The sequence below is a fragment of the Pteronotus mesoamericanus genome, unplaced genomic scaffold (genome assembly GCF_021234165.1).
Source record: "Pteronotus mesoamericanus isolate MK-2021 breed Mesoamerican mustached bat unplaced genomic scaffold, CSHL_Meso_final contig_90, whole genome shotgun sequence".
In the NCBI taxonomy this organism is placed as follows: domain Eukaryota; kingdom Metazoa; phylum Chordata; class Mammalia; order Chiroptera; family Mormoopidae; genus Pteronotus; species Pteronotus mesoamericanus.
In genome coordinates, this window is record NW_026555277.1 from 1,983,041 (window position 1) to 1,997,334 (window position 14,294).

A 14,294-nucleotide genomic window follows, 5' to 3' on the forward strand; every position below is an offset into this window, starting at 1 on the left:
TTCCACCATTGTCCTCTTTCCCCCTCCCCTCTGGTCACTTTCAGTCTGCTCCATGTTTCCGTGCCCACAGTGTATTTTATTCGTTAGTTTATTTTGTTGAATAGAATCCACTTAGAGGTAAGATCATATGGTATGTTTCTTTTATCGTCTGGCTTATTTCACTTAGCATAATATTCTGCAGTTCCATCCATGTTGTCGCAAAAGGTAGGAGTTCCATCTTTCTTTTTCTTTTAAAAATACATATTGATTTTATTTATTTATTTTTTAAATGTCAAGGTCCATTAAAAAATATTCAAAATTTTAAATCCATTAAAAACTCCAAGCAATTAAAACAACATGATGCCAGCACAGAAATAACCAAATAAAATAAAGTGAGCGTTCTAGAAACAAACATATATATATATATATATATATATATATATATATATATCTGTCTAACAATTTAATATATGATTAAACTGATATTTCAGATCAATGGGGAAAATAAGGCTTATTCAACAAATAAGGTACATGGATGACTATTACTTGAAATAAAACAAATATAGAGCCCTATTTCATACATTATACAAAAAATATTCAGGTGAGTTAAAAATCAATATGTAAAATCTAAGGAGTTTTAGGAGGAAATGCAAACTAATATTTTTCTTACCCTGAAGTAACATATTCTCAAACCCAGAAGCTATAAAGTAAAATATTGACAACATGACTATATTAAATATTTAAGACTATACAGTAATATACAGATTTTAAAAAGTTAAAGGACAAGTAATAGAATAGGGAAGTGTTTGCAACACATTTAAAAAAAGGTTAATAGACCTTTAGGGAAAAAGTTCTACATTTAATCAAAAACTGGATAAAGAATACCAAAACGTCATTTAAAGCTTCTTAAAAATAATAGAAATAGGCAAGAATATACAAAAACAGGTTTAGTTTCAACAAATAATAAAGTAACAATTAAAATAGCACATCATTGTCATAATCAGATTACCAATAATCAAAACATTGGTAATATCAAGTATTCATGACTGTGAAAGGAACTGGGTATTCATAGACTTTTTTTCTTCATCTTCTCAAAGCAGTCCCATTAGCATATCTTGGCAATGCTGGTTTGGTGGAGATGTATTCTTTTAGCCTTCTTTTGTCTGGGAAACTCCTTATTTCATCTTCCATTTTAATTGAGAGCTTTGCTGGGTAGAACACTCTCGGTTGCAGGGCTTCTGCTTTTCATTCCTTGGAATACTTCTTGCCATTCCCTTCTGGCTTGCAGTGTTTCTGTTGAGAAGTCACCTACTAGCAGTCCTGGAGCTGCCTTATATGTTACTACCTCTTTCTCCCTTGCTGCCTTTAGGATTCTCTGTTTGTCTTTGGTATTTGCCATTTTAATGATGATGTGTCTTGGAGTGGGCCTCATTGGGTTCCTCTTGAATGGGACCCTCTGTGCTTCCTGGACTTGTGTGACTTTTTCTTTCCTCTAATTAGGGAAGTTTTCCATCATTACTTTTTCAAACAGGTTCGCTATCCCTTCCTCCTCTTCTTCTCCTTCTGGTATCCCTATTATATGGATATTATTATGTTTCAGGTTGTCCTGCATTTCCCTAAATGCCTCTTCATTCTTTTTGAGTCTTCTTTCATTTTCCTGCTCTTTCCGGGAGTTTTCTAGCTTATCCTCCAGCTCGCTGATTCAATTTTCTGCTTCATCTAGCCTGCTTTTGATTCCTTCTACTGTGTTTTTCAATTCAGAAATTGTATTCTTCATTTCCTCTTGTCTCATATTAATAGTTTCTATTCCTTTTTCATGCTGATATAGTTTGCAGTAAGTTCCTCATAGTTTCCCTGTAGTTTTTGGTAATCCTCTCTGAGCTCACTGAGTTCATTGAGCTTCCTTAAAAGTATTGTTTTGAACTCAATATCTGATACTTTACTTGTCTCTATTTCATTTAGTTCTCTTTCTGGGGATTCCTCCTTTCCCTTCGACTGAGGGGTATTTCTTTGTCTTCTCCTTATTTGTGAGACTCTTTTTTTTTTTTTTTTTTTTTTTTGCTTCTGCTTCTTAAATTGATCTACCTTGACTTCCTGACTTTGTGAACTTCTATGGTAGGGGATAACTGTTGGGTTTTTTTTTCTTTCTGGATCTGCCTCTGATGATGTCAGTTGTTGATCCTGTCTGACCTTAGGCAGTCTGTTGGAGACTTCCAGGAATCTACTGCCTGTGGCTGTCTCCTTCAGCTGTTAATCTAGTCGCTCTGCACTTAGCAATCAGGCTTAGGCACCACAGGGCAGGGCAGAGTCCCTCCTGTAGGCAGGGTTTTTGGGTCCTCTCATGTTGCTGACACTCAGGGGAGTGGTCTCCCTGAGCAAGGTGGCTGCTGTCTATGGGGGATGAGTCAGCACCAGGATCCTGCCAGCTGCTCTCTCCATTGTCTCCCCAAAGCCTCCATCTCCAGTCTCTCCTCAAGTGTCTTTAGACCACTCTGTGCCCCCTTTAGCCAGGGATCTACTAGCTTTAGTTGCCACTCTGTACTCATCCATTGGGCTTTAGCACCACCGGGCCAGAGCCAAGTCTCTCCTGGGAGTGGGGTTATTGTGTCCTCTCATGCTGCTGCCGCTCAGGGGAGTGGTCTGCCTGAGCAAGATGGTTGCTGCTGATGGAGGATGAGTCAGCACAAGGATCCTGTTCGCCACTCTCTCAGTTCTCTCCTCAAAACCTCCCTCCTCAGTCTCTCCTCCAGCATCTCTAGCCTACTCTGCCTCCACCTTTGCCAGAGCTCAGGGTAAGTGGCTACAAATAATTTATGTGTTGGCCCTTTAAATGGTTCTTTGAGTCTCCAGCCTCCTGCCTCTGGCAGAGAAGAACCCTGCTGCTTTTCGCAGGTGGCTGTTATCTGTATACTTTTTGGACTCTGGTGCTGTAGGCTGGAGATCCCCACTTATGGTTTAGACCCCACTCTTCTCAGGGGGATCTAACTGGCCATTTCAATATCCTTCTTGTGCTGCAGCCCGTAGGCATATCACCTGCCTTCTCACGTCTCTCCCACACTCCTTGCCAGTTAGGTTGTGCTAAAGCTCAGTCTTCTGTTTGTCTGAGGTTAAAAGGCTCCTCTCTCGCTATTATTCATTTGTTCTTTCCAGGAGATCTCTCCACAATTTAGTTGTAATTCTATATCAGTCCTGGGAGGAGTTCAGTGTGACTTCCACTCACTCCTCTGCCATCTTGATTTGGAACGTTTTTATGTCTACTGCAGGGATACCCCAAACCATAGTAATCAGTGAGATAATTTACAGTGAATGTACAAATTTTTTCTCTTAAATTCTTAAACTCCAAATCATTGGAGCAGTGTCCACAGATAATATTAGCTACCCATTATTTATGATATATTAGGCTCTTTATGCATTTCCCAAACCTCACTATATTGTTATTAGTCCTATTCTATAGATGAGAAAGCTGAGTCAAGCAGTGTTTGAATTCCCAAAGTCCCACAAACAAGAAGTGGTTGAGCAGGGTATTAACACCCATACTCTGGGACCTGAGGCTGCGTTTTAAGAGCCAAACTTCTGTCATTCATGCATGGCTGCCATGGCAGGCACTCTTCCCCAAATAAAGATCATTTTAACAGCTTAATGGCAACAAAGCACCTGCTGAACCCCCAAACAATTGTCCCAGAAAATGGCTACAACAAAAAACCCTCCACCTACAACACTGAACAATCTTTTCTTTTTGAAATGTCTCAAACTGCTCTTTGTTCCCTTGCCACCGACCAAGGGCTGCCAAATGTGCATGAAGACCAATTAGAAAGCTGCCCCAGTTCCCCTTCATAGAACACTGGGCGATTAGAGACCTTCTCGATATAACATCTTCTCACTCTGTGACACTGATTCGCCTTAACACCTTGAACACCTGCTGCAATGAAAGTGATAGTTGATGGTTTCCCTCAACACATTTATAAATAAGTAGTCTTTAGGAATTTGGTTTCAGACTTACTTTTCTCTTTAGTATCCTAACACAAATCAGTTTGACTCTTTTGATTTTCGGTTATGTTAAAGTAATACAATTCAAAGTCCTCACAATTCTATTCAACTCACTGAAGTTATAATAAACTTGATTAAAACATGAAAAGAAATCCATGTCACACTCTGATCAAGTGTTAATTAATATTAAAAGACATAATCGAATGTTGGATTCCAGATAGATTGAATCATTATAAAATAAATAATTATAATTTGGTTCTCAAAGAGGGATCTATATGCAAAAATAGAGTTATTTCTTCCTTACTGGTCTGTGTTCTCACAAATAGATGGAAAAAATGTCTCTACAGTGCATCGGGGTTAATGAGATGTGTCATTGGTCCTAAATACGTCAAGAGGGTCCTTAGCTTTAAGGAATACCACTGATCATTGTTACATACCCTCACAAAGCCCTGATCTGTGAAGGATATAAAATAACATTTACTCTTTGTACACTTCATTTGTAGTTGTAAGAAGAAGCAAGACTGTTTCTGCCAAAAGATAAACACTGCCACCTGCTGAGATAAGAGAACCAACAAAAGCATAAAGATGTGAAGTTTATTCACGTTTTGTTTTTTCACCTCTGGCAGACAGGAAGACCCTCTGGGCCTTGGGATACACAGGGCTATGCCCATTTGGCAGCAAGAAACAGCTACAGACGATGAGCCCTTCATCCATTAATTCTTGTAAGATTACAAGGCATTAGGTCTTCTGGGTAGAAGGGGCAACGTCACTGTAGGTAGTTAGCTAATTATTAATAAGAAAGAGAAGAAAAGGAATTAGACAGTGAGCTTAATAAACTGGGGGGCATAAGCCTGCTTGCTTAGCCAAGAAGCTATAGCTTCACACCCCAGGGGAGCACAGCATTGCTCCACCCGGGGAATTAACACTCTTCCCTTTCCCCCTCCCCTACCAGATTGCTGGGGGTGCACAGGGAGGTGTTTAACCAAAGAGGCCTGTCAGTCTAGTCTCAGGAAAGGAAGGATTAGTTGGGAGGTGGATCTATCAAAAGTCCACAAAAGCTTAAGAAGTTAATTGGTCATTTTGAAAGAGCTCCTGGTTATAATCCCAGGGGAAGCCCCCACTCTCTTTTGGACCAGCACTTGCCCCAGGCATTCTCTGCTCTCTAACCTGGGCATACAGCATATTCTATGTTTTATTACTAGGAGCAATAAAAAGTGTGCTCTTCATTATTCCAAAAAAAACCAACACAGATATCTGATCTGTTGTGGTAGTTACCTGATTAAAACCCCACAGTAGAAAGTAGTAGCAAAGGCAACTTCGTTCAAAGAGATGCATCCAGCATTTCTCAAAAAGTAAAATAAGCATCAGTCCTTGCCTTCTTTGCACTTACAATTTCTGTGTAACTGTTCTAGGGTTCCCATCTCTTGCATGCCCACAAATTGTCATAAACTCATTAAGTTCTAGGTAACAAACCTAAAACTCCAAACTCAAAAGGAAATTTAGAGAGAAAATGATGGTTTTGCCTTGATGTGCATAATTCAAAAAGGACCCCTTCCATATACTTATACAAACACACTCTCAACTTTATCAACTCTCCTCCATATTTTAAGTCAATATCCATTCTGAGGTTTCTTATAAAAACCAGGGCATTTCAGAGGAAAGAAGATAGAAGAGAGTAGTAAAAAGGTTTAAAAAACTCCAGGTTATACCAACTCAGAGATGAAACCTTCCATACATTAGCATTGACCTCAGAGGCTTGTGAATCTCCACTGGGTTTTCCCATAAAGAGCAGGTAGTCCTCATAGTGGCATTCCTAAATACAGGCTGCTCTCGTATAACCAAAGCCATGTCAGAAAGCATCAAGCCATGAGTTTTTAAGAAAAAAAACTTTCTGAAAACTTCTGTGTATTGTGATTTTAAAAGCATCAAATACCAACTGGATCCTCCCTTTCTGGGCCAAATGTGATGCCATTACAAGGAAGTGTTTCCTATTAGGATTCAATTATTTCATCATTCAGGTTTTATTTCTTATTTCCAAGATGTCAGCTCCATTAGTTATCATACTAAACATCAGAAATTAACAGGCATTCTCAAAAATATACTCAATGCTGAAGATAAAATAAAAAGAAATCCCTAAACTTCCATAGTCTGCTTTTCCACTAAAAATTTAAGTTGCTTACAAGCCTAGCTCCCAGCACAGTGTCTCAGAAATAATAATTGCTGAAAGTTTGTAATCCAACCTCAGATATGCCCGATGAGTTAACACCAACATCTTCACAGCTTCTGTGTTTTTCCCAATGAAGTCAATGTTTGATTTTTCTCTAAATAACAGGCTTCTAAAAGGCAGACACTAAGGGTCAGGCTGTGAAAACCAAGAAAACTGATCACTTACCTCAGAATTAACAAACTGCATTTAAAAATGCAATCCTTTGTAATAAATAATGACCATTAGAGACATATCCAGTCACAAGTGCAGTTTTGTAAATCAGAGGGAAAAATCCAAATAGTGTTAATTCATTAAGTATATTCATCTAATAAAGTATCAATTAATGAAATTAAACAAATCAATTACACAAAAGCATCAATTAAAATTAACTCAATTTAGTTAACATAATGAGTATTTTGAGTGGCGTTTGTGGTTTCTTTTGCTCTATATTTTCTACAGCTTTTTTTTTCTGATTCTTTGTTTTATATAAAGATGTTAAGATTAGACTTTACAAAGTAATTAAACAAATGCACATTTTAATATATGGGAGCCCTGTTTTGTGCACTTACAGCTTTGTCTTTGTTTCCATTGTCTTAGTAAGAGTGTTTGTCTTATAAAGAGTGACTCTAACACCTGCATCTGTGAAACGGGTTCCATCATAATATGAAGGACGCCCACTCTTACCTCACAGTGGACATCGTTGCAGGGCACAAAAGCTTCCCGCTGAGAATGAGCAGCTTGTTTTCACAGCCTCACACAGGTCTTTCTTTTACCAAATGGAGCTCCCAGATCATTACTGTATCTACCATTTCACTGTGTAAGTGTGAACAATAAGAATCTAAGCATTTGCTCCTTTATATTTCCAAAAGCTGTTATTTAAATTTTTCATTTAGTTTCTGTAATGTTTAGAAAAAGTATTTCTAATCCATTATAATACCATTGCTGGGATAAGAGTGAATTTAGAATTATCAGGCCATTTGGAACTGAGACTCAATTATGAAAAAATTATATGCAAAATAAAGATCTAAACTCAAACTCTTATTAATTGGGAAAAAAGCACCATGCTTTGTTTGTAAAAAATGTCTATTTTTTAAATCTTATTTTTCAAGAGATTAGAAATAAATTCAGGAAAAAAAAGAAAGAAAAAGCCATATATGTCAGTCCACAGCCACGTGGGAAAACTCATAGGCAACACCTCACTATTTAATAGCCTCATTGGGCTATTTGTAGGACACGGCCTTCCGAGGTTTGAGTTCATGTCTGGCCACCTATTGGCCAAATGATCTTGGGCAAGCCACCTCCAGTTTTTTAAGGTTTATTTTATCCTCATCCAAGAGAGATGGGAAGGGGGAAAGAGAGAAAGAAACACCAGTGTGAGAGAGAAACACTGACGGGCAGCCTCCTGCATGCGCCCCAACCGAGGATGGAGCCCACAACCAGGGCATGTGCCCTGACAGAGAATCGACACTTCGTTTACAGCCAGGGAAAGCCGCCCTCCTTTTCCCACGCATGTTTTATCACCTCTAAATTAGGGCACTAATGATTCCTATTTTATTTCTTTTATTGAGTAAATGAATTTAGACAAACTTTGTAAACTGTAAAATATGTAACATTTGGAGATATTTTTCTTTATATTTTAGAAAAAATAATCTGATAGGGCAAAGAAAGCAAGGTGATTAACTAGAAGATCGTTTGAGTTTTTGGTGTGGAAGGGGAGTAATGAAATTATAGATTAAAATGGCAGTAAGACTGGCTGGCTAAAATTTGTTTCTTAATGAAAGGAAATGTTGGTGATTCGGTGATAGAGAAAATAAAGGGAAAAAAGTAATAAATAATTCCATTGTCAGCAGGACTAGAACTGCTAAAATGATAGGGCAGATGGTAATGGGAGGGGTAGCAAGAAGTTCTCTTCTGGACTTGACGAGATTAAAAGAGAAGTCAAACTACTTAAAGTAAGAAAACTGCATCAGTCGTCTTGTAACTGGGAAAGAGGCGCAGGACAGATGCCAGCAAGGACTGCGGAGGGAGAGCCCCCAAGCCTCAACTGCTTGAGTCATCTTGCCTCTGAACGGACGACTTTGGGACTGGACTTGCTCTAATTGTCTTTTGTTACTTGCCACCCAAACCATGTTAACCAAGATAAAATTTAAAAATTGAATAAAACAAAACCATAAAATAATCTTGGTAAGATAGCTAAAATGATTGCAGATATTTTGAGTCACAACTCCTTGTGTTTGCAAGGAGTCTATAATCCCTTGTGTTTGAGGACTATCTTTAGATATCTTAATGGCATTTTTTTAACTTCAAATTTCATCCCTTTGGAGGTGCAAAAAAGGGAAATTGTTTTTAGAGTAATAGCAGCAGCATAAAAAAATGAGATAATAAGTTTACTTGTAATTTCAATTAGAAGATTACTGATGTGTTTTTAAATGCAATATAAGATTTAGAGGTATAGAAACAGTGTTTAGTTCAGAATGCATTTATTTTGTCTTTAAATTAGGCATAATCACAGCCTACTGCAATTTTAGATATGAGTTGTTAGAAAAGATATTTTATTTTTATGACAATTGAATTGATCTACTTTCATAAATCCTACATGAAATTGAAATATATGGAGATGGCTTAGACCATAATCTTCTATAGTGATGATCTTACATCTCAACTCCTCTGTTCAGCAGAGAACCTGTAAAAGAAAATTTTTCCAGCACTCCTCAATTCTAATTTACTTGATAAAAGTTCAATTTACAATCCTTCCTAAGATATCTATAATAAATGAAGTGAGTTATATTTCAAGTAGGACTTATGAGCAAATAACACTGTGCTCCTTCCTGAAATTTTTGTCTATATATGACAAACACTTTTTTAAAGATGACTGCTAACTATTGAGCATAAGAATAAGAGCAAGCATTTATCACCATGGTGCTTATGTGCTAGACAGTGTGCGAAACAAGAACTATTAGTATTACCACTTTCCAGATGAGAAAACTGAGACAGAATGGGAAGGTAACTTGCCAACCGTTAAGAGGTTGAAAACAGATTATATGACATGTACATCCAGGCAATATGACTCTTGAGCCCATACGCATTTCATTAAACACTGCAAGACTTCAGATGGCAATAAAGTAGGTATATGTAGTGTAAGTGCCTGATGATAAGCTTTTTTATTGCAGTGTAAGTGCACGACATCAAGCTTTGGGTTGCTGAGGCACCCATTTCAAAGACATCCATCTTGAATAAACATTGACAGCTATGTGACCCAGCTACTCGCTAGACAACTGGGGAAGAAGCCAGGCCTCTCCCACCCATAAAGTTTCCCTTTGGAGCAGCCTGCAGAACCGACTGCTTGAGTAACCCTAATTTTCCCTGCCTGCCCACTACTTCCCACGAAACCCCAGGCACTCCTCCCTTGACCCAAACAAAGGCAGGCACCCAAGTCTGTACACCCTCTCTCTCTCTTCCTGTTGGCTGCTGCTGAGGTGCATCTGGCAATCATACCAAGAACCACAAGGGCAAGCCCAGCCATGACATTGGCTCAAGGTGGAGAAATGCCTCTGGGGGCGGCCACGAGCAGTAATGGGCCCAGGTGAGTGCCTCCCAGCCAACAGCATCACTATCCATAGGCTGAGAGCCAACACGGAACAGTATATCATTGCTTATGATTTTAAGTACTTAAACACTTATTTTTTAAGTAGGTTGTGACATCTGGAAACCTTCTTAAACATTGTATTTAAAAATTCTTCAATACATAAAAATTAGAGGAACAAGCCATTTTCTGGCCCAGAGCTTCCTACACCTAAATTGGTCTGAAGACATAGGATGGTCTCCATAACCACACAGTGGCTGACTCTTTCGAGTGATGAAACCAAATGGTATCGCCACTCTCCCTAAAGTCATCGAAGAGTTAGAGAGGAAGAGCCCATGACCGCTGCTTCTTTAGAGCTTTAAAAGAAGTAGCTAAACTCTGGTCTAGAGACCTTGAACCCCAACTCTCCTTGTCTTCACCACTTCTGAACTTCCCTCTTCCAGCAGCACCACAGAAATTTTGTTTGCTTTGACTTCGTTTTATTTTTTTCTTCTTCTTGAGAGTTAGATGTCCACAGATGATCTATGATCTGAAAGGTGATTCTCACCCCAGACCTTCCTACTGATAGATCTGACACTCTTCTGCCATAATCAAACCTCGTTCACTTAAGAACACCGTGTTATGGAGTTCGATTTCCTAATATCTGGATGTCCTTGGTGAAATATTTATATTTGCTGTGACTTACCTCCCTCATTTTGAAATCAGGACTGTGACCTGCTTCGGAACGGTTCTGGGGGAATCAAGTGAGATTATCTACTATACGGCTAGGCGATATCTGGCATATGATTAGACACAATGGTTACTATTTTTAGCATTAAGAAAATAATTCCATAAGATTCTCTTTCTCCAGATTCAGGCATCACTGTTATATCTTGTGTTTTTTTCCTTTAACATTTATTTGTAATATGTATGTAAACATTAACTTGGAATATGTGGCACTTTTACGTAAAACAGCCTGTATAAAACATTTTTAGTGTTTCAGCTGCAGTCACCTTGGTGTTTGATTAATTTCCCTGGTACCATAATTGTTTCCCACCAAGATTTCGAAATTCAATAGTCTGGATGTCTATTCTACTTAACTTTTCCTTATAAATAAACCTGTGTACATTTAATAGCAAATCCATAATATATTTGCTATTAAATTAGATTCATTTTATTTTCTCTATATGCTGCCTTAATTTTATATGGTATAGGTCCTCAGTTTTTTTGAGGGGTGGAGGAAATACATTCTTAAGTGTGAAAGAAGAAAGATTAACCTTCTATTCCAAGGTTTCCTTTCTATTCTTAGCTAAAAAAAGGAAAATAACTAAATAATAAAACTTCTAATCACATAATTAACATACATGTCCCCCTAAAACACATTACAAATATCTACATACAATTCACAAAGAATTTCTCTGAAAACTTTATTCAACAGAAATATAAATAACAGCCTTCAAAGTAGAATCTAGGAAACATATTGTTAAAGTACTCTGGTTTCATTTATCAGTGTCATGATGCTATTAAAAAATAAAACAAAATCGAAATTACCAGTGACATTTTCCAAACAGTAGGCTGTTTCCTGTCATCTCCAGCAAATGATACCAAGAAATGATATAACTTCTTCAGTTTTAATAGTCACATCTGTGAAGCTAAGGACAGTGTATAAATAGTTGACTCATGGAAAAAGAGAAAATGTGAAATATCAACATAGCTTGCAGCCATCTGGGACGCTCCGGCTCCTGCTACCACGGCTAGCACGCGTGTTCATCGACCAGCTTCCTTCAGTCAACGCCATATCCTGCAGGTATTATCCTTGCTGCCTATTAAGACAAATTTCACAAAGCTATTTTTTCTTTATTTTATTCACTTCACTCTCTCTTTTTACAAGTTGACATTTTCTGGGTCATTGTCAATTTTCAATGTGCCAAATGTGCTAGATTCTCAGTGCCCAACTACCAAGCCTCTGAGACGTTCAGCTCAGGTATCTAGGGAATGGGAATCTTTTTCTCTTTCTCTCTCTCTCCCTCCCTCCCTTCCTCCCTTCCTTCCTTCCTTCCCCCCTCCCCTCAAGCATTGCCACCAGGTAGAAAGGCGGTGAACTTGAACAGCCCCAGGGTCCAGGTGTCCGCACATGAGAAGAGAGTGCATTCCACTTTAGAGCATATCAAAATGTCAATAGACGTTTCTCATCATCAGTCAAAATGTAAAATTGGCATCCTTCCTACACTCCCCACTACGCTGACAGACACTCTTCCAAAGCAGCCTTGTAATACTCCCCCTGCCAAGGGTCACCTTTCATATTCCCTGTATGGAAATGACAGTCCCAGTGTGGTTTCTCCAGAGGCTCAATGCATATCATCAACATAAGCAGCAGGGGTGCTACTGGGTTAGGAAAGCCTGAGAAAACTGCACGTTCCACCAAAAGCACCTTACACTTTAAAAATGTAGTGACCATGCTGGCTAATTCTCTTTCAGTGTGCAGCTCTAACCCTCAGCTCAGGCAGCCCTCTAAAGCACGCATGGTGGACGCTGGGGTAACCAAGAAAAGGGGGCCGATCGATTCAAAGAGATGGCTCTGCTGTTGGCAAGACAAGCCTATCACACCCCCCCCACCCCGTTCTGATAAGCTGTGTCGCCCAGTAGGCAGGTATTTAGCACCTGGGTGCCTTGGGATACACTAAATAAATAAAAATACCATTCAAAGAGCTCAGGAACCTACATGCCAGCACTAAAACAAGGCCCAAACCAAGAAGATTCCTCCCCGAAGCTCTCCAGGGTCTTTGTGAAAGCTGGCTGCGGGAGGCGGTCCTGCGCAGTTGCCCCACAGAGGCTCATGACTGGGAAAGGCTGGAACTCCGCCAGCCCAGCCCTGCCTCCTCCTTCCTGCTTGGCAGCAGCTCCCTGAAGAGCATCTTGTGCCTGTAATCGCTGTCCCCTACTCTTTCCTTTTCCTGGGAAAGGATCTGACGTTCTGTTCACAATAAAAGACATGGCTTCTAGTAGTACTCTCTTAGGAGCAGCCACATTTTAGTAACCCTCGCAAATCATAAGCCCAAAGAAAGTAACCTGCAATTTTTGGACTTATTCATAATTCAGTAAGAGGGGGGAGGTATTTTAAGGCAAAAGGGGAGCTGATTTACAGACCTCCTGATGTTGCATGACTATGAAGCAGCCGATTTACAGGGCCAAACGCGCCTATGTGACATTGAACTTATTAGTCAGGTAAGCAATTTTTAAATTTAGTCAACACAGTGGGCCTCACTGAGAGTGAGGCATACTGGGTCTTCCGTAACTTCTTAGGGTGTCCCTGTCCTACAGCGTTGTAGCAGCCACCCCTGCCAAGCCTCCTCCAGTGGTACCGCGCTGACATCATACCATATTCTTGTCATTTTTCTCTCCTTTCTGCAATCTAAATTAACCTGTTCTCGATCCAGTTCTCATAAAATGTTGTTAATATGATTAATTCACAATAAAGTGTGAATGGTTGAAAAAGATGCTCAATAAGTGTTTTCTTCTCCAAATATCTGTACATTAGCAGGGAACATCAAGGAAAAAACAACTTTGCTCAAAGAATAAATCTCTAATGAGCTAAAATCTGACTGCGCAGAATCCAGGTCCTGTCTTGTTTTAGCTACTAATACCGAACGGACATCAGCTGGATATTAACCATTTGATGGATGATACCTGGGGAAAGGTAGTAAGCAGCAAGGCAGGCTACTGACTTCTTAGTTTATGCAGAGCAACGAAAATGTAAAAGCACAAAGCCTTACAGTCAGTGGCAGGGCTCACTTCTGTGGTTCCATGATGCAGCTAAAATTAAATAATAAGCCTAGAACCCCCTAAGATGACCAGGGCCACTGGAAGAGAGGGAGGGATGGCAGTGAACTTCTTTTGTATTCAGCGTAGGATCCCTACTGGCTAACTTAAAAGGAAAACCAAGTCGCTGGTGTTTTATTCCCGCCCCCCACCTGTAATGATTATGTTGCCTTTGTAGTTGAAAGCACATGAAAAGATCTCATCAGTGTGTCCCTCGAGCACCTGAAGGCATTGGCCAGTCTGAGCATCCCAGATTCTTGCTGTTTTGTCTGAGCTGCCTGTTAGAAGACGGTTCCCTTGGGGGTTGAAAGAAATCTACAAAAGAGAAAGAAAACACCATGAAATGTTTGTGTAATGATTCCCAACATATTTTTAATCAGGAAAAAAGGGACATTACTAAGCACCTGTCACCTTTCCAGCCTGGTATTTATTCTTACACAGAATGGTTCCTCCATGGTGGGAAAAAGATTGCAGGGACTAATCCATGCAAATTAAAATCTAGACAGAAAAGTGTTAGTGCTTATCCCCTCCTGATTCTAAGGACAAAGGCCAAAGCACCCTTATTGTCTGAGCATTCCCCACCCACTTCTTTCCAAAGACACGTGATGGCTTTCTTCATGCAAACAAAGAGGCTGAGAACCCAAGCCAGGCTCCTTCCTACCCAAACCCAATGCTACCTGTGCAACCCCACTCCTGCAGCCAAAAGCACACAGTCTGTGCCACAGGATAAGGGAACATCAG

At 39.5% G+C, this 14,294-nt stretch overlaps 1 protein-coding gene across 1 annotated transcript in view; it reads right to left on the reverse strand.

Annotated features, from left to right (window-relative positions):
- Positions 1 to 11,522: 11,522 nt before the first annotated feature.
- The window catches only part of DAW1 (dynein assembly factor with WD repeats 1), a 35,289-nt gene continuing 32,517 nt past the window's right edge, over positions 11,523 to 14,294 (reverse strand). Inside the window, exons 12-13 of the mRNA XM_054585590.1 lie at positions 13,706 to 13,868; positions 11,523 to 11,557 (exon numbers count right to left, since the gene is read on the reverse strand). Coding sequence (XP_054441565.1) covers positions 11,523 to 11,557; positions 13,706 to 13,868 — 198 coding nt within the window. The remainder of the gene's footprint in view (positions 11,558 to 13,705; positions 13,869 to 14,294) is intronic.